Source organism: Phyllobates terribilis, unplaced genomic scaffold, assembly GCF_046119375.1.
Source record: "Phyllobates terribilis strain yellow unplaced genomic scaffold, ASM4611937v1 Scaffold_1__5_contigs__length_1240528914, whole genome shotgun sequence".
Lineage (NCBI taxonomy): Eukaryota > Metazoa > Chordata > Amphibia > Anura > Dendrobatidae > Phyllobates > Phyllobates terribilis.
This window is the reverse complement of record NW_027362761.1, coordinates 451,087,570-451,115,032: the sequence shown is the minus strand read 5'-3', so window position 1 is coordinate 451,115,032 and position 27,463 is coordinate 451,087,570. Positions and strand designations below refer to the sequence as shown.

At 45.7% G+C, this 27,463-nt stretch overlaps 1 protein-coding gene across 2 annotated transcripts in view; it reads left to right on the top strand.

Moving 5' to 3' along the window:
- Positions 1 to 3,367: 3,367 nt before the first annotated feature.
- FAM81B (family with sequence similarity 81 member B) overlaps positions 3,368 to 27,463 on the top strand; it is a 107,785-nt gene continuing 83,689 nt past the window's right edge. Inside the window, exons 1-2 of one of the 2 annotated variants that reach the window (XM_073678344.1) lie at positions 3,368 to 3,499; positions 12,215 to 12,280. In XM_073678344.1, coding sequence (XP_073534445.1) covers positions 12,237 to 12,280 — 44 coding nt within the window. In that variant the 5' untranslated portion in view covers positions 3,368 to 3,499; positions 12,215 to 12,236. Of the gene's footprint in view, positions 3,500 to 3,651; positions 3,728 to 12,214; positions 12,281 to 27,463 lie in introns of those variants that run through there. The other variant, XM_073678352.1, reaches the window with a different exon arrangement.

Below are 27,463 nucleotides of genomic sequence, written 5' to 3'. Positions count from 1 at the left end.
CAACGGGTTACTAGGTGCGCGTGTGCCCCTAGTAACCCGATGTTTACCATAGTTACCAGCCTGCTCCTGCTTCAGCAGGCTCGTAACCAGGAGCAGGACATTGTGGAAAGATTCTTTCCACGATGTTGCTGCTCCCCTGATCGTTGGTGAGCCTGCCTGTTTGACAGCTCACCAGCGACCACATAGCGACGCAGAACGATCCCTGACAGGTCGTATCGTTGTCGGGATCGTTGCAGCGTCGCTAAGTCTGACGGGGCCTTTAGTCTTCTTAAGGTTGGCACACACTGTTGCTGGTATGTTGGCCCATTCCTCCATGCAGATCTCCTCTAGAGTAGTGATGTTTTGCGGCTGTCGCTGGGCAACACAACTTTCAACTCCCTCCATAGGTTTTCTGTAGGGTTTAGATCTGGAGACTGGCTAGTCCACTAAAGGACTTTGAAATGCTTCTTACGAAGTGACTCCTTCGTTGCCCTGGCGGTGTGCTTGGGATCATTGTCATGCTGAAAGACCCAGCCACGTTTCATCTTCAATGCCCTTGCTGATGGAAGGAGGTTGCACTCAAAATCTCATGATACATGGCCCCATTCATTCTTTCATGTACACGGATCAGTCGTCCTGGTCCCTTGGCAGAGAAACAGCCCCAAAGCATGATGTTGCCACCCCCATGCTTCACAGTAGGTATGGTGTTCTTTGGATGCAACTCAGCCTTCTTTCTCCTCCAAACACGACGAGCTGTGTTTCTATCAAACAGTTCTACTTTGGTTTCATCTGACCATATTACATTCTCCCAATACTCTTCTGGATCATCCAAATGCTCTCTAGCAAACTTCAGACGGGCCCAGACATGTAATGGCTTAAGCAGGGGGACACGTCTGGCACTGCAGGATCTGAGTCCCTGGCAGCGTACTGTGTTACTGATGGTAACCTGTGTAACATTGGTCCCAGCTCTCTGCAGGTCATTCACTAGGTCCCCCGTGTAGTTCTGGGATTTTTGCTCACTGTTCTTGAGATCATGTTGACCCCACGTGGTGAGATCTTGTGTGGAGCCCCAGTTCGAGGGAGATTATCAGTATTCTTCTATGTCTTCCATTTTCTAATTATTGCTCCCACAGTTGATTTCTTCACACCAAGCTGCTTGCCTATTGCAGATTCAGTCTTCCCAGCCTGGTGCTGGGCTACAATTTTGTTTCTGGTGTCCTTCGACAGCTCTTTGGTCTTCACCATAGTGGAGTTTGGAGTGTGACTGTTTGAGGTTGCGGACAGGTGTCTTTTATACTGATAACAAGTTCAAACAGGTGCCAGTACAAGTAATGAGTGGAGGACAGAGGAGCCTCTTAAAGAAGAAGTTACAGGTTTGTGAGAGCCAGAAATCTTGCTATTTGTAATTGACCAAATACTTATTTTCCACCAAAATTTGGAAAAAAATTCTTTCCAAATCCAATATCCAAATTTCAATGTGATTTTCAGGATTTGTTTTTTCATTTTGTATCTCATAGTTGAGGTCTACCTATGATGTAAGTTACAGGCCTCTCTCATCTTTTTAAGTGGGAGAACTTGCACAATTGGTGGCTGACTAAATACCTTTTTCCCCACTGTAGATAGATGCCATTAGTTTGGGGTATAAAATCCTGACAAAAGGTTCCCTTTAGTCAAGCAGGATGGGTGATGCCTTAGACAGAACGTGGAGGCATCTATGATAGTTCCTGTATTAGCCATAGTATAACTAAAAAATCAATTGAAAATCAACCCAACTATAAGCCAAAATGAAAGCGCCCGTCTATCCCAAACATCCAAAACTTCAGTATGTACAGTATGTTATACATCTGTGTTAAAGGAAATTGACACCAGGTTTTCCACTTGATTTTATTGTGAATTTTTGCTAAAATTAAAAATAATAAAAACATCTACAGTTTTCTCATTTTTTATGGTATACCTCTATGTGAAAAAAGTAAATATCTCATCATCAAACAGGCAGGTAACACCAAGAGTGCTATCAATGTCTTTACTGCTTCTATCGCTTTGTTCATAATACCAACCAATTACTAAATGTGTCTTCCTTACACCACCATATACCCAGATTTCCTTGGCAAACGTACTTTATTCTTGTCCCCGCCTAATGCAGATGACTAAAGAGCAGTCTGATTGTCGCACTGTGTCCTAAGGTTTGTAGTACACACTGAGGATCATTCATTGCTGACAGATAAACTCACTCAATTTGATCAAACTGTGTGATATGTACTAGAGATGAGCAAATTGATAACCAGGACCCTGGTCCATTAACCAAGTCAGTGGTTAATAGCGGCTGACCTGGAGCCCTACAAATTGAAGGTGTTTCGCAGGGCTCCCATCCTGGTTTTCTTAATATGTTAATGAGCTGTTAAGATCTATGGATCGGACACTGATCTCCCTGAGAATCTGAATCCAGAGATTATTTTAAATGAAAGGTGGAGTTACCAGTGTGAAACATGTAATGGCTGACAATCTGCTCTTCTGATCTACACGTCTCACACTGGTAACGCCCCTTTCATTTAAAATAAACTGTGGAGGCAGATTCCTGGAGAGATCTGTGTCGGGCCCATAGATTTTAACAGTTAATTTACATATTTAGAAAAATGTGGATTCCTCGGGAATAAGAGATCATATTGCAGATATAAAGGTATCACTTTTTTCATCTTCCTATGACCTGCATGCCCATATAGCTGGCTTAAGAGGGTTGATCCTACTAGCAGACTCCATTTAAAGGGAACCCATCACTTGCTTCATGCTGCCCAAACCATGGGTAGCATAAATCAGAGCCTGGCCGCATGTATGTTCTTCCTGCATTACTCCAGTGTATTGACAGGTCACTCCCATATGTGCACATTGCACCTGTCGATCACCAGGAGCAGCAGGGGCAAAAGCCGATCGGAGCTGGACTAGTATTCGGCTAAGGTCGTCGGATGGATCTTCAAACTACTGTATGTTTTCTCTGAAATGCCAGAAAAAAATATTAAAAGTCACAGAAAGATGAGTTCAAATCCCCCCCAAAATTAAAGATTGAACACAGAAAAAGAGGACAACAGTATTTACCTGCCCAGGTCTCAGAAACTAATGCAATCCTGATAGTGTAGAGAAAAATAATGTCTAGCCAGGATCTGATTCATGCTGTCCATAGTCTGGGCAACATAAATCAAGTTACAGGTTCCTATTATCTGACAAAACTATCTATACTACATCACCTTGAAATCTAAGAAACCTAATTAAACTTTTACATTAAGCTTTACCGTAAATAAAATATTCAGTAAGTCCCAGAGGTGTCAGTATATAAGTGTAGTCACACAACACTTACTACGGTCCTATAGACTGCTCTATTGTATGGCTGGCATTCCTGTAGCCTGGTAACTGCAGCAAACACAAGCTGGCAGCAGACTACTGAGAGGGCTGTGAAAGCCGATGCCAGGGCGAGGGAAGCTGGGTCCTGCTGGGTCATGTCAGGACTGTCACCTGCACATAAATAAAGGTAATGTGTATGTGATCTCCATGTTATAACTATATATGAGGACCTGGTGCTACTTCTTGGCCTCCATATCTATGTTGTGGATTGCTGATTCTGCTGCTTATGTAAGAGAGGAGAAAAAGTTTCCTCCATAGAACAAGTTTGGTTACTTTGTTGTCTCCAGGAAACGTTGTTGCACATTGTCAGATAAGGCAGGGTCAACCACAATCAGTGCTGAGCGCAGGAGCCTAGGTAAAATGCTGCTTGTCCTAATGACTATAAATTATTCATTTATTAACTACAATACTAAATTGCTGCTAGGTCTAAGGCTCGGGCTCCCATAATCTTGTTTTCTGTTGTGTTTAATTTCTCCATTTACTTTGCTTTTTACTGAGATGATGGCACGCCGGTCGAAAGACCCGGCCTCTTCATGCACCACATTTGCTAGATAATAGGGCAGATTCACCAATTTGTTTGTCACCGGCATGTAATGTCGCATCAGGTTTTTAGGATACTTCTTTCTGTTCAATTGTCAAGGGGTGTAACTTAGATGAAAATGGTGTGGTTTTAATGAAACACTCTGCTCCAAATTGTGTCAAAATTAGAGATGAGTGAATTGAATTTGTCAATAATTTCACAAAAATTTTAGGTTTGCCAGAATTCGTTTTTTTTTGTGATTCAGTTCACACAAATCCAGCTGGCCACAATTTTGCTGGGATCTTTTAATGGTCAGTAAGGTGTTAAAAAATATTAAAAGATTATTTTCACCTGTCCTAGGCCCCTCCGTTATATGTCCTGCTGTGGCAGCTGCCCGCCCGGTCCTCTGGTCTTCGCTTGGGATCTTATGGCCTCCAGTCTTTGTGTCTTCCAGTGGTTACTGGGTTTCAGGTGGCCTGAAGATCCAAAGCGAAGATCAGCACACCTGTTCCTTCCCCTGATTATTATATGTACGTTGGGATCTAAAGGCACTTCAAGGCACTTTCGATTAATGTTGAAACTTTTCAGTCTGAATTGAATTTTTAGGGCCAATACGGACCAATTGAACCTAAAAATTAAATATAAAAATGTGATTATTTCTAAGCAGAGAGCTTTAAAATATGTAATTGTTTGCAGTCCAATGTATGTATGCCTCTATGATCTTTCATTGTCAGTCTATATCAATCTTAAATGTATTATTTTCAGGTTCATCTTTTTCTTGTTGCTTATATAGTGGTAACATAATCTTGGCGCAGTACACAGATTTACATAATTCACATCAGCTTCTATCCCCATTGGGGCTCACAAAATAAACTCCTTATCTAAAACATAGACACTATGGCCAATGTCATAGGAAGCTGATTCCTCTCAGCGAAATTTTGGAGGATGGCAAGAAATTCGCACAAACACATGGAGAATATACAACTATGCAAATACCGTCTTTGGTGAGATTCGAATCCTGAAACCCACATACAAATCCTGCCATTTACATGCTACTATAGTCTGTCCTAACACAATAAAAAATAGATAGATAGATAGATAGATAGATAGATAGATAGATAGATAGATAGCGGCAGCAACATGGCAGCAAGATGGGTGCAAATTCCATACATTTGACTCTCGTCCTTCCAGTAATGCAAGTTTAAAAACAGGAGCATTTTAAATAAATATGAAATAGGTAATACATTTATATTTGATATAGAAAGATATACATTATAGATAGCTAGAAAATGAGACAGATAATAAATACATAGATATTATAGATAGATAAATATAAGCAGATAGATAGATAGATAGATAGATAGATAGATAGATAGATAGATATTGACTGCCTCCTTTTCTGACTGAGCACTCCTTCCATCAGCCTTAGGAATGCTGTAGACTATCAAATAAGAAATTGTCCAAGTTTCATCTGGAAAACTTGGACAATGTTTCTCTAATAATCATCCGATTTTCCTCTGTGTGCCATCCTTGTGTCCATTTTTTACGTTCGTGTACCATCTGTATGTTGTCAGTGTGTGATCCATTTTTATACATCTACACTAAAAAATGTACATGATCAAATACAATTTATATATAGAAATGTATCCATAAAAATCGGATGCCATGTGGATGCTCCGTGTGGGATTCAATTTTTTTTTACGCTCCCATAGACTTGAATGGGTGACTCTCATTCAAGACTCAGAAGAAAGTAGTGCATGATGTGATTTTTTTTTCTCATTGACGGTCGGACCGAGTAAAAAATTGTTCATCTGAACAGCCCAATTTAATAACATGGGTAGTGTGTTGTCCATGTGCTGTTCGATTAAAAATCGGACAGCACACGTCTGATTTATACGCTTGTCTGCATGACCCCTAAGACTGTTTTTAATTAGTGCTGGATCCTACATGCCCATTAAATTTGTTGGCTTTTAGCCCGGAAGAGGCATGTGTGATAAATATTAGGTTAGGGTCCCACCAAAGAATGGTGGACTCTCATGAATTGACCAATTTATGCGCTAAGTACCTTCATTTTTATAAGTATATTGCACGTAGCAGTAATTCAGTCCAAATTTCATATATTCAATGTTTGAATATGTGGCGCCCCTGAGGGTTCAGTCGCCACAGGGGTACTGCACCTCAGTAAGAGGTGTGGTATCTCCTCTTCCAGGTAAGGATGGAGCATTTCTCGGGACCCTACTTTACCACTCAACACTACACCACTCCTGTCCTGTAGGGGGCCTAAATGCACCAGGGTGCTGCCCCGGCCCGGGATAGAGGGGAACCATGTAGTGGGTGAGGGTGGAGGACACACTTTTAGGATACACTTATAGATTCATATATATCCAACGTCCATCTTAAGTTCAAGGTCTTTGATTGTGGTCTTCTGCCAGGGTCCAGCAAGAGTCTGCAGCTGACTGAAGATACACGGTCCTCGTTCTCTGGCCTTGAGACGAGGAGCGGGTCAGAGTTAACCACTGTCTCTACCCGGTCAAGGTCCTGACCTAAGAAGGCCTTGGAGGGGAGCAGAGGAGATAGGCTCCACAGGCAAAAGGATCCCAGGGGGATACGGACGGAGCGGAGTCGCCACCTGTATACCTCACTCTGGCCTAGTCAGAGGGATTCCTGCTGCAAGAGGGGTGACCGGCCCCCGATATCTGACTTTGTTACTTCACGTCTCAGTCAGAAAAGCCCGGAGGCTTAGTGGATCCCAGGGGGATACTGACGGAGCGGAGTCGCCACCTGTATCCCTTAAACTGCGTTCATCCAGTGGGACCCGGCCTTACACCACGTTCATACCACACACAGTCAGGAGAAGACTTAGTGGGAGAACTTACCAAGGAGAGGAACACACACCAGAAGGGTCTCGACAGGAGCTCCTGATCTACCTGGGAAGTGCTGAACCCCCTTCCTGGTGGCCGCAGTACGCCGTGTGTAGCAGCGGGAAGCTTTGCGGCTAAAGTTCATCTGAAAGTGAGTAAAGACCTGGATGACTTCACATACAGCCTCAGCCTGTTATTTCCTGCGCGGCACTGCACCCACCATCCCTTCTCACACTGCCCTGAGGCCTGCTCTGCCTGTGGGGAGCGGTCCAATCTAAGCTGCCCATGACACAAGCCTCAGTGGACTGTTGCAGCGCTGGTGGCCCTCACCAGACACCACAGGTGGCGTAGTCGAAATACCACTCATCCTAAAAGAAGTCCATTATTTTTCATGTGACAGCCCTGGGCACGGAAAGGGGTCTAGGCCACGACTGCATCCCCTCAACATCAGCAAGAGGCCCGGCTCCGGCTAGCCCATGTCCCAGGGAGGGCTAGTGCGTCACAAACTTGGCATAGTCGTCAGGATTGCGTGCCCGCAGCAACGGAAGAAGATAATCCACATTGCCGCCGGGTACTGTGCGCCTTTTCTCAAAAGACTGTCGTTACACACTCAATGTGGCGCCCGCCCAAGAAGAACGGACGCCATTATGTGCAAAAACAACAGCAACCTTAGACCTCCCATCGTGGGCCTGGCTCCCCAATGGCGCCAAAAGTGCAGACCGCCCCCTCCAGCAGAGACAGTCCGCATAGTAGTGTCCGTCAAGACGGATGGGACGTCCCAAGGAGTGCCCGTCAACCAGACGCCCTGGAGCCGCCCCAAAAGGAGGAGGAGAAACAGACCGCACCCAGCAGCAAAGATGGAGGCAGCAAAGGAGATGACCTCCGTCGCTGGCCACCTGCTGCTACCTCCCTCACTATGGAGGGAATCCACCTGACCGCGGAGGAGGCCGAGTTCCTCCGTGGTGAAACACAGGAACTGACCCGGAGGGTCGAAGAGGCCCAGCGACTGGTCGCCGCAGAGAGGAAGTGTTGCGGAGGATCAAGGCCCGCCGCCAGAGCTCGTCGCACCTGATAAGTGAGGCTCCAGCCCAGGCGGAGGAAGCCCAGGAGGCCCCATGCAGTCCAAGTGCGGGTAAGGCAAAAACCCCTATCCCAGGCGTGGGACGCACTGAAGCCCTCCTAAGTATCCTGCCGGCACCCCTATCCCCGGGCGCCATCGTGTGGGAGCAGCTTTTGGCTCCAGAGGCCGAGGCCCAAGCCACTGCCACACCCGGAGGCCTGCTATGCCTCCCGACCCCCCATCCGGAAACGCCTGCACTTACCTGGGTGTCCACCTGCCCCAACCCAGACTGGTCCGCACCAGTAGAGGGTCCGCAGCAGCCCCCACTGCTGCCGCTCCCCGCACCTCCGTTCACCTGCCCGGCGGCAGAAGATTATGCCTGGGACAACCAGGGGGGCGACCTGATGGGCTTGCCCCAGGAGACCCGGTCAGAAGCGCGGAGGCGGGAGGAGTTCTGCAGTAAAGAGCTCCTCCAGCTCGACAAGGAGCAGCGAGGAAGGAGGATCCGCTGCGAGCGCCTGGAGGTGCGCACCAAGGCTGCCAAGTTGCAGGCCCGCCAGGCGGAGGCCACCCGTCCAAGCCCCCGGGAAGAAGGCGTTATTGTGCGCTTCCACCAGGAGGCAGGATGGGGCTTTATTCGGAGCCCACAGTTCAGCCGGGACGTGTTCGTCAACCGGCGGGATGTCGAGCCACGGCTGGAGCAGGGCCACCCTAGCCGGAACCTCTACCCGGGTGATCTTGTGTCTTACACCCGCCACCACGGGGAGCGTGGGTGGTATGCCCTGGATGTCCACAGGGTATTCAGGGAGGATGCCCCCACTCACCCAGTTACAGAGGACCGGTCAGGCTCGGTCGGCAAGAATGAGCCTTTTCCCCGGTGGGGATACCACTTTTAAGCAGCCCCGGGAGATGCATCTCCCTTGTGTTTGAACAGTTATTTGTTTTGCAAGTTTTTCTTCACCCGGATTCTGTTGCGAGAGACATTTGTCCCTGCGGACGCTAAGCAGTAGACAGACTCAAAATGTATATAGTTTGCACCTATTTAGGTGCTCCCTATTGGTTTTATGCAAAACCCACTTCTACTACTACCTCAGACCTCAGAAGCAAAACCTGTCTGGAGTGGCTCTCCTGGAGGTCCAATTCCGGAGCTCCATGCCCTGCAGCCACCCCAGGGCCTACGTTGAGGGTTTGGGACAGGTCCCTCATGCTGCTGAACTGGCACTTTCTACCATATTTTCTACAATATTTTCTACATGCATAATGTCTCTTTAATGTTTTGTATATTTATACTATATATATATATATTATGCAACGTTAAAAGAACCTGAACCTCCCATAAAGGGAAGAATGTTTTCTTGTTTACAAAAACTTTGAATGTCAGTACCAACTCTTTACTCTATTGCAGCCTGCAGACGTGCTGTGTTTCACCAGGGGGGAATGTGGTGCCCCTGAGTGTTCAGTCGCCACAGGGGTACAGCACCTCAGTAAGAGGTGTGGTATCTCCTCTTCCAGGTAAGGATGGAGCATTTCTCGGGACCCTACTTTACCACTCAACACTACACCACTCCTGTCCTGTAGGTGGCCTAAATGCACCAGGTTGCTGCCCCGGCCCGGGATAGAGGAGATGGGGGAACAAAAGATATGGGGAACCATGTAATGGGTGAGGGTGGAGGACACACTTTTAGGATACACTTATAGATTCATATATATCCAACGTCCATCTTAAGTTCAAGGTCTTTGATTGTGGTCTTCTGCCAGGGTCCAGCTGACTGAAGATACACTGTCCTCGTTCTCTGGCCTTGAGACGAGGAGCGGGTCAGCGTTAACCACTGTCTCTACCCGGTCAAGGTCCTAGCCTAAGAAGGCCTTGGAGGGGAGCAGAGGAGATAGGCTCCACAGGCAAAAGGATCCCAGGGGGATACGGACGGAGAGGAGTCGCCACCTGTATACCTCACTCTGGCCTAGTCAGACGGATTCCTGCTGCAAGAGGGGTGACCGGCCCCCGATATCTGACTTTGTTACTTCACGTCTCAGTCAGAAAAGCCCGGAGGAACACACACCAGAAGGGTCTCGACAGGTGCTCCTGATCTACCTGGGAAGTCGAAATACCACTCATCCTTAAAGAAGCCCATTATTTTTTATGTGACAGCCCTGGGCACGGAACGGGTCTAGGCCACGACTGCATCCCCTCAACATCAGCAAGAGGCCCAGCTCCGGGTACCCCATGTCACAGGGAGGGCTAGTGTAACGCGCCCCCTGGGCCGTGGGGATACCCGGAGCCGGGCCTTGTAGAAGCTGGGGGTTGTAGTCACCGTGGCGGCGACCCAGTCCGTGACCCAGGGTGGTCAAACCAAGGGGATAGTCGATGTGTACAAATGTTAATGTCCGACTACGCCACCTGTGGAATGCAGTTATTGGTGACCGCCGCTGCGGAGCAGTCCGCTGAAGCTGGTGGTATGTGCAGCAAAGTGATGTGACTCCCCACAGGAGGAGGTAGCTTCAGGGCAGCGTGACTGGATGATGGTGGTGATTGTGCAGGGTGTTCTAGTGCTGTGAGTGCTGGCGCCGCAAGGAACACAGAGACAAGATAGTGCAGTCCCAGGGTCTTTACTCACGGTTATCAACTTCCAAGTTACAGACATCCAAGCAACTTCCCACGTCGTGCTGTGCATACTCAGTGAGGGGCTCAGTCCACCCTCAGGTATCTCTAGAGCACTTATCAGGACCCCGTTCTGTGTACCTTCCTCTGGCCTCTTCCTGCACCTCACACCCAGCGCCACTTCTATCCGGTACCCTCGGGCCTTGGAGGGCGACGTATGTTCCGTCCCCTGGGTCCTATGTGGCTACCTTCTTAGTGCGACTGGTGTGGACTTATGGCTACAGCACTTGAAACACTGCAGCCTTCGGTTCCTAGTTGAGCATTTGCTGTTTCTCCACTAGTTGAGGGACCCGGTTCCCTGTTCTGGCCTTACCCCTCTACCTCCTGGTAGCAGCGGGCATACGGGTGGCCTTCTGCACGACCCGTACCCCTAGGGTCCCTTCTCTCCTTGTTCCTGGAGCCGTCTCTCTCTCCCAGGCTCAGGCCTCCTGACTAGGACCACCTGTGGAGCAGAGCTCATACAGAGCCTCTGCTCCCTGACTCCTCCTCAGTCTGTCTGACTGGAACTGACTGGCCCTGAACCAAGATGGTTCCTCCCTTTTATACTTCCTACTATGTGCTCCCAGGATCTACGTTCTCCACCCCCTCCACTACATAGTTCCCCCTCTCTAGGTGGTTCCCCCCACTCCAGCCAGGGATCAGGGACTGTGCTCTCCCGTAGGAGCAATCTCGCCCTGTCCCCCGGAAATGTGGTGTAGTGAATGCAGGTGTTAGGGTCCTGAGCCATACTCCTTCCTTACCTGAGAGTGAGGTACTACACCTCTGGATGAGATGCAATACCTCTGTGGTGACCGAACCCTCAGGGGCGCCACAAGTGCGTCACACATACATGTTAGTGCTTACAGAATGCTGCTGTATTATTTTAGATAGATAGATGATAGATAGATATATAAAAAGAAAGCGCAGCAGCACTCCATTATGGCCAAAATACATAAAGACAATAAAAACGTTTGATTTAAACTGTGTTATTACTCAATGAGCTTTACTTACAAAAAACGGAGGTTCTTAGCGCATAAATTGGCCAATTCATGTGTGCCCATCAACCGCTGCAAGGTGACCTCCAATCTGATGGGTACTACTCTGCCTACATGCCTCTCTTGGGCTACAAGCCTATATCTCTGGACAGAACATGTCACTTCTGGGCTGAAATGCCTACAATTTAAATGGGCTGGTAGAGTAGAATATACATCACCTGCTGGTTAAATGGGGGGAGTGCAAGGTCAAACAGGAGGCAGTTACCACCTCCTATAGTAATTGACCAATTTATGTTCTAAGTACCTTCATTTTTATAAGTATATTGCACGTAACAGTAATTCAGTCCAAATTTCATATATTCAATGTTTGCATACATCTTAGTGCTTACAGAATGCTGCTGTATTATTTTAGATAGATAGATAGCTAGCTAGATACCTAGATAGCTAGCTAGCTAGCTAGATAGATAGATAGATAGATAGATAGATAGATAGATAGATAGATAGAGCTAGTTGCTCCGAGCATTAACCTGAATTCTCTGAGCACTACCTTGTGCCCCCATGCATACTGGAGACATGCTATAACCTCCTCCAGCGACCTGATAATTAATACTTAATGTGTAATTATTTCTGGAGAACACATTAGAGCTCTCTCTGGGTATTATGAGGAGAGGAGAGGGACAATGCTGATTGTGCAGTTCTTCTTTTCTCATTGTAATCATAGATTTTGGTGTAAAGAGGAATTCTAATTTCCATATTTGTTTTGTTTAGATAAAAGTACAGCAAAAGTAAAATGTCAAGAGAAAACACTGTGCAGCTTGTCCCCTTCCCTGACAGGTAAGAGTGCTTCTAGACCCTTTTCCAAGGAAACGTTCATTATGGCGTAGAGATTAAGAATTTTGCTTTTGTAGGATTATTGTACTTATTAATATTATTATATAATCATTATTATTATGTTGTTCAAGTTGACTGTGACAAGTTTGGGATATGTGTATTATAGTTACCTTGTCCAGATCTTTATTACATAGAAAGGCCAGGGAGCCCCATAGGGTGTACAGGCCACATGACAAAACAGGAGGGGGGAGTGAAGGGGTTAAAAATCTGAACAAGGGATTAGGAGTAAGTGTGGGGGTTTGGATTGGAGGTGGGGGCAGGAGCAAGAGGAGATATAAGGAAGTGCAGGAGGTCAATTACCTCCTCTTGCATCCTGGAAAGCAGCTGTCAGGACACACGGTCACACAGTTCACGCCGGAAGCAGGACCAAAAAAAAATGGCAGACCTGGCAATGCTGCTGGATATTTTGCGGGCAGCCACTGCAGTACACGGAGCCCAGGCTATACATGACGGAATCCGGGTCACATGCCTGTCCCCTTCACTGGAAGTGCCGGTAAGCGTGGCCGTCCCCGCATCTGCCGTACCAGCTGCCCCTGCTGCATGCGCCCAGCGTTTGCATCCGCCGGAGCGCTACTCACCGGAGGCCAGAAGGGCGGTGAGGAGGAGATCGAGGAGCCCCCTCAGGGACCCTTCGGAGCAGGAGGGGAGCCGCGGCCTGTGGCCTCTTCTCCGGCAGCCGGGAGGAATCCTTGCCACAGCAAACTGGTAGTAGGTTCCCGGACCGCAGCCTACTTTCAGTTCGCGGATGGCTAGGCCCTGGATGTGTACAGCGGCGGCCTCCGGTGACGAAGCTGGGGCCACCTTGGACAGCGGGATGCCCCCCCGCGGGAGGCAGGATGGGTCACGGCCGACCTCCGTGGCGCGGCCGGCCAGGAAGATCGTGTCGCCCATCGGTGAAGCTAAGGGTCAGAGTGAGGAGGATCGGCCCTCTTGCAGTCTGCAGGGGGGGCCAGGGCTGACATATAAGCCAAATGGTGGCACAGGACAATGAGAGCCTGCGGGCCCGTGGGGGGCCGGAGTCGCTCCACCACACGACATTGGGCCTTGAGACAGAGAATGGCGGGCGGAATGAAGCATCCAGTTGCAGGCGGTGAGCTGGGAGCCGCATCCTGGGGTGATGGCTGCAGGCGGCGGAAGGAAGTTCCCCCTGCGGTCCCCCCGGGGAGGGAGGACTATGAGGAAAGTCTACAGGACAGCAGTGAAGATGAGAACTCACTGGAAGAAAAAGTTCAAGACAGCGTTGCAGCGGCTGATCTGAGGTTTCCTCAGAGGCAGCTTGGTAAGGAGACGACGATTGTAAATATTGCATATGATGGGTCTGACGGGAGGCACCGCAGAGATGTTGTAGGGCTGGCTAACCGGGGATTGGCTTCACGGGACAGTCAGAGCAATAATGGTAGGGGCACATAATCTATGGGGTCAATTGCTGAGGGTGTTGCAGGAATTAGCGGCGGTGCAATCCACAATCGGGAATGGGAAGAACAAATGGTCCCACGGAAAGGCGGGAGGCTATACCTACTCAGGTTAGTGGTGGGGCGGAACAACAAAAGTGAGGTCTACGTGTGCTTTGAGGGCACATTTGGGGGCACATTTAAAGAATGAGGTAAAAAAAAATTTGGAAATGGGAGTATGTAGAGATATTTTCGTTACTCCCTTTGGAGAAGTTTAATCAAGACAAGGTAACACCGGGTGACTCAAAAAAGACGAGGAAGAAAAGCCCAGATATAGATTAAGTCCTGGAAGTTTTGCGAACTGGTTACATGCATTCGCCATTCTGGCAAGTGTAATTGGGGAAAAAGAGCTGGAACAATGTTCCACTCTCTTGGGGTATATGAATGGTACCGCAGAAGCCCACAGGGTGTATGGCGGCCTGGCCTGGCTACATTATGATGAACCATTTAGGCAGCGGAAGGCAATGAGACCGGGGATGAGGTGGGATCACAAGGACATATCCTTGCGGATGCGATTAATGACGGCGCTGGTGTCACAGCCCTTTCGGAGCGGGGCCAGGGACTTCAAGTCAGGAAGTGGGTGCTCGGCGGCTAACAAGAAAGGATTTTGCTGCCAATTTAACGAGTGTTTGGAATGGAATGTGTGCGTAGTAGCAAGGCATGTCCAGGGGTATCCAATGAAGTGGCTGACGATCTGGTTTTCAATTCGACAGGTTTCGTCAGCTGGTGCCATGGGCTGACGAAGTGGGAGCAGAATGCCCCAATAGGTTGTGGAATTTGGTGAAGGCGTAGTGTTCGAGTTAATCAGGAACTCGGTGACGGAGGCTACGTGGAATCGGTATCAAAAAGTATGGCTAGAATGGGAATCTTTGAGTGTGTGTACAGAGGCGGATTCTTCTGATAAGGGTAGGTTGTGTTTGGTCTTAGCCTTTTTGGGACAAGATTTCTTTTTTTGTAGATCGGTGTCCGCAGTGTCACAGAGATTAGTAGATCTGGCATTTTCATTTAAGTTACAGGGTGTGAAGGATGTCACAAAAGAATTTTGGTGAGTCAGGCCATGAAAGGTTTTCGAAAAGGCGCGGTTATTCGGGATAGAAGGAGGCCAGTCTCTTTTGTGCAGTTGAACAAGTTGTTGGGTTGTGTGAAGCCTGTTTGTTAGTCTCATTATGAGATAGTGTTGTTTTCGGCTGCTTTTGGGTTAGCCTTTTTTGGTGCATTTCGCATTAGCGAGCTAGTCAGTCCTTCACATTTGGTTGAAGGGGGTTTAAATTTGGATGACGTTCGTGTGTTGGATGACAGAGTGGAATGTGTGTTGAGGCATTCCAAGACGGATCAATATGGCAGAGGTAGGTTGGTGGTCTTGTATGCTGTTCCTGGTCATGTATCCTGCCCGATTGCTTTACTAAAGCATTTTATGGAGTGCGTGTGTGTCTTAAGACATGGGAACGGTTTTTCACTGTCTCGGTACCAATTTGTGGCAGCTTTAAACACTTTATTATTGAGGGATGAAAGGCCGGAGGAATATGGGTCTCATTCATTCCGCATTGGGGTGGCGACAGAGGCTTCTCGTAGGGGCCTGGGTGATAATGTGGTTCGGCGTATATGTCGGGAATCAGCACGTTTTCTCTCATATGTCCGCCCTCACCTTGTGGTTGTATAAGGTGGAGTTGGGGCTGTAGCTGGGTGTTAGTATGATGATATTTTGTTTATGTGGTGATTGTTTTGTCTTGTTATAGATACATGTTTGGTTTGGATCCTCAGTCATTCATATGTGTTCTGGGGTGCGTTACGGGCTGATGTTCGCACAGATGGTCGGCAGCTCGGGCAGGCTCGGTCCATGGCGCTGATCAAGTGGCGGGGTATCCATGGTATGACCTAGGGGAGAGTTTTGCCGGAAGTGGCATATTATTGTAGGGTGGATCAACCGCCGAATGTACTCGTGTTGCATGTTGGAAAAAATTACCTTGGTGTCAGATCGTCACGGGAATTGATCAGAGACATTAAATTTGACATGTTACGGTGGTGGCCTGCGTATCCAGGAATTGTTATTGTCCGGTCAGATATGGTTGCTTACTGAAGTGGAGGTACACAAAATCGATGGAGCGTATTAGCAAGACCAGGATTAAGGTCAATAAAACTGTGGCCTATTTCATGGCAATTTTTTATTTTATTATTTTTTTCACAGTTTCTATGGTACCCGGGTCCGGAGGAGAGTCTCCTCTTCTCCAAACCCGGGTACCATCCGCACATTGAAACGCATGGAATCCGCATGTACAGATGCAGTGATGCGAATTCCATGCGTTCCAATGCAAATCAATGGTGGCGAAAACGCCGCGCTTCCGCATAATAATTGGTAATGCTGCGGATTTTTCCGCAATGATAATCCGCAGCGAAAATCCACATGCGGATTATCATTGGGGAACATGGCAGACCTTCTACCAAGCGTTTTTTAAGCGTTTCTGCAGCGGAATTGCCGCTGCGGAAACACTTAAAAAACGCATAGTGGGCACACAGCCTAAAAAAAATTATTATAATTAATATTGTGCCAAATTAATTTCACGTGAACTATCACATGATCTAACACAGGGGATCATGTGACATGTGATACATCAGGCGTGTGGGGGTGGTGGGGGGGGCGCGCCTTCTAAACTGCCCGGGGCCCTTGCTACTCTTAATCCACCCCTGCACGCCGCACACACACTTAGATCGCCGGCGGTCGCGGCCAGCGAAAGTTCCCTCTGCGGCCGGCCGCAGGTGACTGCTCTGCTCTGCACCCGGCGGCCGGAACTGCGCAGTGTCACTGCATGGGGTCCAGCCGGGATTACCTTTAACACACGCTGAGAGACACAGCACGCCGCATGTCACCTGATCAGGGTCCTGACTCCTGAGGCGTGCTGACGTAGCACGCTGCCTGCCTCCCCTGTTTCCTGTCTCTGAGAATCCCGCCGGAGCGGAGCGCTTGTCCTGTTACTGTGGGCCGGCTGCCAGTGACTGTGGCAGCCAGCCAGTGTAAATTACACAATACACTGACTCACTGTGTAATTATTGAAATTTGGAAGGGCCTGGGGCCTGGGCCTTGGGAGTAGGAACCGGACCTGGACAAAGGACAGATGGTTAATGCTGGGCCAGCTGGGGGGACGTTAATTATTATAGCAATAGCACTATTATATATAAATAAATAAAATATAAATAAAATCCCATACCCCGAGTGTCAGCGCCATTAATCCGTACCCCGAGTGTCAGCGCCATTATCCTGTACCCCGAGTGTCAGCACCATTAATCCGTACCCCGAGTGTCAGCGCCATTAATCCATACCCCGAGTGTTGGTGTCATTATCCTGTACCCCCAGTGTCGGTGTCATCCTGTACCCCCAATGTCGGTGTCATTATCCTGTACCCCGAGTGTCAGCGTCATTATTCTAGGCTATATGTAATTACACTATGGGGAGGCCTCTATATGTGATTACCTGGATTGGTGCTCTAAATGTAATTCTCCTGCTCCATCTTATACTCACCCTCCGGTGTCTTATCTGTTTCCAGCGTTGCACCTTTTTCGCTTTAAAATTTTGCAATCTGAACGACCATGGCTTGTCCCCCCCCCCAGTTTTGATCCTGGGTACGCCCATGATCCTACATATGCTCAATCAGATTGAGATCTGTGGAATTTGGAGAAAAAGTCATTAGGTTGATCTCTTTTTCATATTCCCAAATCATTATCCCTGAATAGTTTTTCCAATGTGTAAGGGTGCATTTTCCTGCTGAAATAAGTCATTGACATTGGGGAATACCCTTGCCATGAAGAGATGTGCTTGGTCTCCAACATTGTTACAATGAGTGATAACATCAATTTTAATGCCAGGATCCAATGTTTCCCAGCAGAATATTCCCAGAGCATCACACTAGTCCATAATGTTACAATTTTCTCCAAGTATGGTACATGCACCTGGCCATAATGTAAAAAATGTGATTCATCAGACCAGGCCACCTATTTCTATTGGTCCAAGTTGTAGCTGTAAAGTTCTCGTGCACATTGTTGGCACATTTAGTGGAGCACAGGATTCAGCACTGGCAATCTGCACTGTGTGCTCTGACACCTTCACATTAACATTAACGTGTTAGCAATTTGTGCTGTAGATATTCCCAGGAATCCAAAGACCTGCCTTTATTCCCCATGTGTATCAACGAGCCTTGGTCAGCCATGACCAGATCACTGTCTTGGACTGTTTTGGTGGGTACCAACCACAATATACCGGGAACAGCCCACAAGACCTGCTGTTCTGAATTTGCTCTGACCTAGTCATCAATACAACAACATTTAGCCTATACCACAATGTTATGGGAAAGAGTTAAAATTAAAGCAAGGAGGGTTTTGCTGCTTTTTTGTAAGTATTTATTTCACCCTGTCTTTATGTAACACATGTTCAGAAACAGCAGCAGTATGGCTGGCCTACCCTAGCGTGGATTAACAAACTGCTCAATACTGCAGTATAATGTCCTCCTGCTACTCCTGTGTCTGAACATGTGCTACATAGAGACAAGAAAGCAGTAATCCATTATGCATGTGTACTATGTATGGGAGACATCATAGCAGCTAGTTTCCACCCACCAGCTCAAAGACAACTGACAATTAGAAATAGTGTCTGCAGAGGGGAAAACTGATAAAAATGCAGTATACAAGTCATATAACAGCTAGAAATAATGTTATTCCTCACAGTAACAGACACAGACAGAAAAGGGCAAGAACAGTATTTGTGCCATTTGCAGTCCAATAGTTCATCATAATGCACCACTTTATGTGTCTATGACAGAAGCTTCTTGCTGCTTTGGAGGTGCCCCCCTCTTACCTCTTGGGTCTCTGTGCGGCTCCGCTGGTTGTTGCACTAATGATTTTTCCACCCCTGATTCCTCATTGTATAAATATAGTGGACTTACATTTTAATATACTGAACTTAGATCCTATAAGGGGTAATGCACTTTAAAGTGTCACTATCAGTACATAAATGAAACTTTTGCTACCATTAATTAAGTAACACTATATTGTAAGGTTCTCAGCTTTGTTTTCTAGTACAAAACTTCTATGTATGCACAGGTGTTGGTCCCAACTGTGAGTGCAATAATCCTATTTTCCCTTATTGTGATAATTGCATTTTTCTGTCACCTCCTCTAGCTCAGCTAGTCTAAAGACTCAGCGCAATTAATTTGCATTCTCATTAGCTCAATCACAGCTTGAGCTGCCCTGATGAACACCACATTTATTTAACTTAACGTGATAGATGAAATGTGTTTTCTTTCTGCAGCAAAGCAGAAACAGGAATCTAAAAGCCAATTTAGATCAGGAGATGAGAACTTGTGTTATTCCAGATGTTGCACAATTCATCTTTAAAGGGTTATCGGAAACAGGATTTTTTTTTATGCATGGCTGCTTTTACTATAAAACAGAGACATAGAACAGCCACATACTGTAGATCCGGCACAGGCCAGTCCGCCCTGACTCAGAATGTCTGATCTAAAGTCACAGGACCACTGTGACGATACAGCGTAAAATCTTAAGTAGCCAGATGATTAGATTTGTTAATCCAATAGAAATACTTTATTGTGTTTTATTAGAGATTGCTGGCTGTGTTTTATTAATGTTCTGCTTGCTCGTTGCTCGTCACTTTATGCACACTAATTTAACTTGTAAAGTGTCCAGCATTCCACTAATCTCATTAGTATCTCAGGAGCCTTTAACCATTGTTCAAAAATCGTCTAGGCACATTGTGAAAGTGTTGAAAGAAGATCCAGGGGAGCCTTCACCACAGGGAATCTCACATGTAGACCCAGGTGATGTGGTCGACCTGAGAAAGATACCTCCACTAATGCACACTAGGCTTTGGGAGAGGAGGGTGAGAGCAGTTCTGCAATTCAGGGGGCTGAGGGCAGACAAGCAGTGTTTTTGTAGCAGTCAGATTTGGGACAGAGAATCAAGGAGCATCAAAAAGATTTTACAAGGAAAATGAGAGACATCCTTCAGGACAGCAGATGGATTGCATGGCTTTACCCAAAGAGACACATATTTGTATTCGAAATGATTCTAGTCTAAGGGTATCGGCCCTGACAGGAAAGATACAGATCTGATCCATTTGACCATCAGAGAGACCATGGATACATTTTGGGGAGACCAGGAGAGGACAAAGAAGTCACCTGGCCCCATGGATATTTTGTTTCGGGTTGCCAGGAGAGACCCATCGGTCGCCTGCAACCCATGGAGACATTCGGAGAAGCCAGATTGGGACCTGACGGTCATCTGGCTCCATGGAAACTCTCAGAGAGGCCAGGTTGGGACCCTCGGGTCTCCTGGCCTTGTACCTCGATGGACTGCTGCCCTTCTCTCTGTGGGGACCTAAATCTTTATTAGTACAAAAAATGCTAAAATTACATATTCCATATAAACAATTGGATGGACAACAGCAATGGATTCCCAAACACATATAAGGAAAAACAAACAACAATGAATAAAAAGAAAGAATACGTTGTTGGGGGGAGCAAACACCCAGGGGTAGAGGATTTAAATAAGAAAAAGGAGCTTGGTGAGTTAAACAGGGGAAGTTCAGCTAGTGCTTGGTGACCATATAGTGGTGGAAAACCACCCAAATGCCTGGGTCTCCTATTACGTCACATCAAGTCTCATTAAATATAAACAGGTAATATCTAGTAATTTCCCAAAGGCAGTAGACACCTACCCATTAAGAGCAGGACCCCCCTCCAGGGTGAAACGCAGCTTCCAACGTACATTTCAAAATCTTTATCAAGGGAAACAGTGAGCAATCATAGCGTGTGCACCTTTCAGGACCTTTAAACCACCTGACTATAGTCACATGTGCCCTTTTAGCCAACAGACCATCAGATCAATGGCACATACTTCGATGCCCTCAGGCACCGCCCACCCGCCCCAGACTGTCAGGGAGATGACGGACATGGCCGGGAGCGAGTTCTCAAGTCCTCAGACAGTTCTCTCCTAGTCTTTTTGCGCTCCATGCTTAGTGTGGGACACACAGACACACAAAGCAAAGATTGAGTCAACTTCTCCCCTTTTTATCTGGTTTCAGATGTGATTTTCATATTGTCCACACCTGTTACTTGTCCCAGGTGAGTTTGAAGAAGTATCCCATGCTTGATATAAAGTTGTTTACCCACAATTTTGGAAAAGGTGACAACAATTTTGTCCAGCCCATTTTCGGGGTTTTGTGTGAAATTCTGTCCAATTTGCCCTTTTTTCCTCAGTTTTGTTTTGTACTGTTCCAATACACATAAAGGAAATAAGCATGTGTATAACAAAACATGCGTAATTGCAATAATTTTCTGGAAGAAATACTTTATTTTCTGCAACAATTTCAAGGGTGCTAACACTTTTGGACATGACTGTATATGAGGAGGAATTCCAAGCTACCAGCACCATTTGAAAACATCAGAATTTATACAGGCCTTTCTAAAGAAACACTGAAACTAGACATAATTAACATTTTGAGAGCTTGGAACATCCCATACAAATGGGGATTTCCCAGTAAACTGATCATATACTATAAAGGGTCCACACATATAATCAAAGACATGGAAGAAAGAAGGGGATTTCTTTCACAACACAATCTGACCGAGAGAATGGATCAAGCACCTTTGCAAGAAAAAGGAGAAGGTGACACTTTAACTTAATTTCACTCCTCAGTCTATGATTTGTCAATTTGATTAATCCTCTAAATATAATATTGCTGCATGTTAACAGATGGACTCTGCTTCGGACAGACTTTTTTTTTCTCCCCCTTACTAAAGACTAGTCTCTCTGAACCAGATTGGTGATTGTATCTTTTCAGTTTTTTTTCTGATGGGTCTTATATTACTCTGTTATTTGATTGCATTCGTATTGTAATGCGGCGACTTGCTGGCATTACGGTAATGGTCCAGGATGTGTTTTACCTGACCATGTACCTTCCCCCTCAGGTGACTAGTCACATGACTATGACATAGCACAGGTCCTGCGCGCACAGAATGTCTGTCTGATCACATGACTGTGACATCAGCAAGGTCCTGTCTGCATGTGTGTGTGTGTGTGCACGGGATGCATATATAAACCCTGCTTGATGGGAGACAGGTGTGTTCTGTGTGAGAGGCGTAAGGCCTGTTCCCGTGTGTGTGGGACACCGACCGTGTGAGGCCTAGTGAGGCCGAGTGAAGCATGGTGCCTGAAAGGTCGAGACTGGATCCTGTGTGGATGCTAGTGGCCTTGGAAGGCAGAGGTTTGATGAAGAGTCCTGAAAGGCAGAGCCTGGATCCTGTGTGGATGTCAGTGGCCTTGAAGGGAACGACGGCTGGAGACCCCTACCTGGGAAGCCGCAAAGCCACAGTGGTGGCAAGCCTAATGGACTGCAGCAGCTAAACCCGGCAAAGGTAATACCCTGTGTTATATGGACATTAATATGGACATTGCTATGTTATTACCTTGCTGAAGGCTGTACCTGGAGCAAGTGGGCCGGTCTGCCACTTGGCTCGTGAACATTATATATATATATGTGTCGGTGTGCCACTGAGTTGGACCCGGTGAACTGTGGTTTATGAAGTGCAATAAACTGCAGCATTGTGAAATACCGGAAGGACATTGCTGGTGTACTTTGATTTACCCGGTGCAGCGAGTATCCCCCATTATGATGTCTAATGCTGCCTTACAGTATATACAGAAAATATATGTATTTGCACTCGATATGTAATAATAAACCTTTCTTTACAGGCAACTGTCATAGGTATCTGGTCTAAATGTTTATTTTACTGTTTTTTTTTATAAATGGAGGTTAACCGGTTCCCGACCGCCCACTGTAGATAAACGTCGGCGCTTGCCGGGCTCTGTGCAGCGCCGACGTTTAAAAACGGTGGGTGGTCTCGCAGCGCTCAGGACCCCCAGGGTCCTGCAAGCGCTGCGATTCCGGTGCAGAGCGTTAGCTCTGACAGGGAACATCATCGGGACCTGATTAGATCAGGTCCCAGTGATGTTAACCCTTAGCTGTCTTCTATATGCTGTGATCTATAGTGATCGCGGCATATAGGAGACAGCAGGAGGAGAGGGGGTCGTCAACTTACCTCTCCGAAGACCTCCGAGTCCTTCCAGGACCTGGGGTTGCTATGGCAGCTGGAGGTCACATGACCGCCTCCAGCTCTGCCATATATGGTGTCCTGTCTGGCTCAGCTGCAGCTGTAGCCAGACAGGAGACTCTGACTGAAACAGTCAGGGAAGATCTCATGTAATGTAATATATGTCTATTACATTACATGAGATCAGAGATCAGAAAAATAAAAATTAATGTCCCATACAGGGACTAAGAAAAAATGTGAAAAAAAGTAAAAAAAAAGTTTTTAAACTATTAATAAAAAAATCACAAAATAAATAAAAATAAATAAATAAAATATTAAACCAATAAATCCGTATATTTTTACAAAACCAAAAAAAGTACACATATTTGGTATCGCCGCGTCCGAAACAACCCGAGCTATAAAACTGTCACACTAATTAACTCCTTCTGTGCACACCGTAATAAAAATAAATAAAAAACGGAGCAAAAAAATATGCTTTTTCATCATATTGCCAAACAAAAAGTGGAAACAAATGCGATCAAAAAACAAAATAGAAATAAAAATGGTACCACTGAAAACGTCATCTTGTTACGCAAAAAAAAAGCCGCCATACAGCTCCATCAGCCGAAAAATAAAAAAGTTATAGCGCTCAGAATAAAGCAATGCAAAAAAAATATTTTTTTCTATAAAATAGTTTTATTGTGTAAAAGCGCCAAAACATAAAAAAAATACAGTAAGTGTAGTATCGCTGTAAACGTACTGACCCAAAGAATAATGCTGCCTGATCACTTTTACCACACGCAGAACGGCATAAAAAAAAAACTCAAAAAACAATTCCTGAATTGTTTGTTTTTGTTAATTTTACCTCCCAAAAAACGGAATAGAAAGCGATCAAAAAATGTCACGTCCCCAAAAATGGTACCAATAAAAATGTCAACTCGTCCCGCAAAAAACAAGCCGTCACATGACTCTGTCGGCCGAAATATGGAAAAATTATAGCTCTCAAAATATGGTGATGCAAAAACTAGATTTTGCAAAAAAAGCGTCTTTTAGTGTGTGACAGCTGTCAGTCATAAAAACCCGATATCAATCTGGTATCTCTGTAATCACACCGACCCGAAGAATAAAGTAATCTAATCAGTTATATCACACTAGGAACGGCGTAAAAAATAAATAAAACCAATTCTTCACCTGCTACTGATTTGTTTATTATGTCCCCAAAGATCCCAGTAAGGCTCTGCTCACATTTATCCTGCGCTCTGCGCTGAGCACTTACACCAGAGTTTCCGTGTAAATCTCTGAAATACATGATTCAGCCGGAACCCATGACGGAAGATTCCCTGTAATGAGACAGATATAGGCCACTGTGGACGCCGTCTAGCCTGGGATCCCACGGTGTCATTTGTTTTAGGCGTGCATAAAAGTGCGGTTGGCCACAGTTTTGTGCACTTCTGAAAAAAAGGACACCGCTACACAGAGGCCAGACGGTGTCCAGAGTAACTCTGCTGCCTCATTACAGTGAATGGATCCTGCAGGGGTTTCATCTGAATTACATCACTTGGAAATTTAGATGGAAACCCCGATGTAAGTGCTCAGCCTAGAGCGCCGGATAAATGTTACGTAAAATGTTCCCAATAAAAGCTTCAACTCAGTCCTCAAAAAAAGCTAGTCCCCACTCAGGTCCGTCATCTGTTAAAAATATAAGGGACTTCCAAGTTACTGGTAGCAGAAAGGCTCTGGAAAAGCAAAATGACCCTTGCCCCCCAAAAGAAATTCAGAAAATTTTGTGCTCCCAAATCCAAATGCCTATTCTACAATAATTTGTTCTCCAATTGTCAAATAGCACTCCGTCCCCCCCAGATCTCACCGTATGGCTAAGCGGTACGATACAGCCACATATGGGGTATTGACACTTTTAGAAGAAATTGTGTGACACATTTCGGCACCATTTTTACCCATTGCCCTGTGTGAAAATGTAAAATCTGAGGGTAAAACATTTTTTTGTGGTAAAAATATAATTATGATTTTTTCACTGCCCAATGGTATAAATTTAAAAATTAAAAAATACTCACTACTTCCCTAGATGAATTCCTTGAGAGGTGTAGTTTACAAAATGGGGTCATTTGTGGAGGTTTCTGCTGTTTTGGCATGTCAGCGACTCTTCAAATGTGACATGGTGTCTGCTGCCTATCCCAGCCAACATAGCGCTCCTTTCTCTTCCGAACCCTGCCGTACACCAAAGCAGTGGTTTTCCCCCACATATGGGGTATCGGCGTACTCAGGAGAAATTGTACAACAAATTTCATGGTGCAATTTCTCCGGTTATCCTTATGATAATGCAAAATTAGGGGATGAAAAACATTTTTTATGGGAAAAATGTGAAAATTTTATTTTCACGGCTCAATATTATAAACTTCTGTGAAGCAGCTGGGGGTGCAAGGTGCTCACCACACATCTAGATAAGTTCCCTAAGGGGTCTAGTTTCCAAAATGGTGGCACTTGTGGGGGGTTTCCGCTGTTTAGACACATTAGGGGCTCCACAAATGTGACATGGCGTCCGCTAATTATTCAAACAAATTTTACATTCAAAAAGTCAAATGGCGCTACTTCCCTTTCAAACCCTGCCGTGCGCCCAAACAGTGGTTTGCCTCCACATATGGGGTATCGGCGTGTTCAGGAGAAATTGCACAACAAACTTCATGGTGCAATTTATCCTGTTACCCTTATGATAATACAAAATTAGAGAATGAAAAAGATTTTTTGTGGGAAAAATGTGAAAATTTTATTTTCACGGCTCAATATTATAAACTTCTGTGAAGCAGCTGGGGGTGCGAGGTGCTCACCACACATCTAGATAAGTTCCCTAAGGGGTCTAGTTTCCAAAATGGTGGCACTTGTGGGGGGTTTCCACTGTTTAGTCACATTAGGGGCTCCCCAAATGCGACATGGCGTCTGCTAATTATTCAAACAAATTTTACATTCAAAAAGTCAAATGGCGCTCCTTCCCTTTCAAACCCTGCCATGCGCCCAAACAGTAATTTGCCTCCACATATGGGGTATCAGCGTGTTCAGGAGAAATTGCACAACAAATTTCATGGTGCAATTTATCCTATTACCCTTATGATAATGCAAAATTAAGGGATGAAAAACAGTTTTGTGGGAAAAATGTGAAAATTTTATTTTTACAGCTCAATATTATAAACTTCTGTGAAGCACCTTGGGGTTCAAGGTGCTCACCACACATCTAGATAAGTTCCCTAAGGGGTCTAGTTTCCAAAATGGTGTCACTTGTGGGGGGTTTCCACTGTTTAGGCACATCAGGAGCTCTCCAAACGCAACATGGCGTCTGCTAATTATTCAGACAAATTTTACATTCAAAAAGTCTAATGGCGCTCCTTCCCTTCCGAACCCTGCAGTGCGCCCAAACAGTGGTTTTCCCTCACATATGGGGTATCAGCACGCTCAAGAGAAATTGCACAAAAAAATTTGGGGTCCATTTTTTCCTGTTACCCCTGTGAAAATAAAAAAAATTGGGTCTAAAGTAACATTTTTGTGAAAAAAGTTAAATGTTAATTTTTTTTTTCCACATTCCAAAAATTCCTGTGAAGCACCTGAAGGGTTAATAAAGTTCTTGAATGTGGTTTTGAGCACCTTGAGGGGTGCAGTTTTTAGAATGGTGTCACTTTTGGGTATTTTCTGTCATAAAGACCCCTCAAAGTGACTTCAAATATGATGTGGTCCCTAAAAAAATGTTTTTGTAAATTTTGTTGGAAAAATGAGAAATCGCTGGTCAACTTTTAACCCTTATAGCTCCCGAACAAAAAAAAATTTTGGTTCCAAAATTGTGCTGATGTAAAGTAGACATGTGGGAAATGTTATTTATTAACTATTTTGTGTGACATATCTCTCTGATTTAAGGGCATGAAAATTCAAAGTTTGAAAATTGCAAAATTTACTAAATTTTCGCCAAATTTCCGATTTTTTCACAAATAAACGCAAGTTATATGGAAGAAATTTTACCACTATCAAGAAGTACAATATGTCACAAAAAAACAATCTCAGAATCAGGGGAATACGTTGAAGCGTTCCAGAGTAATTACTTCATAAAGTGACAGTGGTCAGAATTGAAAAAATTGGCCCGGTCACGAAGGCAAAAACAGGCTCTGGCGCGAAGTGGTTAAAGTTATGTCTTTGAATGCCAGGGGACTCAATAATCCTATAAAATGATATCTCGTTTGGAAGGACGCAAAATCGTCAGGTTCTGATATCATAACTAGAGTTGAGCCACCACCGTAGTGTTCGAGTTCGGTTCGGTTCGTCGAACACCCGTATGTTCATCGAACTGTTCGTCGAACACCGTTAAAACCAATGGCAGGCAAACAAAAACACATAGAAAACACCTTCAAAGGTGTCCAAAAGCTGACAAACTGCTCAGAAGACACAACTAACACATGGAAAAGTGACAAGTACATATAGTTATGCAAAAAGAAAAGAGGTGGAGGAGTAAAAGGAGGGGGAGACACAGATATAGGCATGTCATGCCCTTCTAAAACCAAAAAAGTGCGAAGCTGACACGGCCA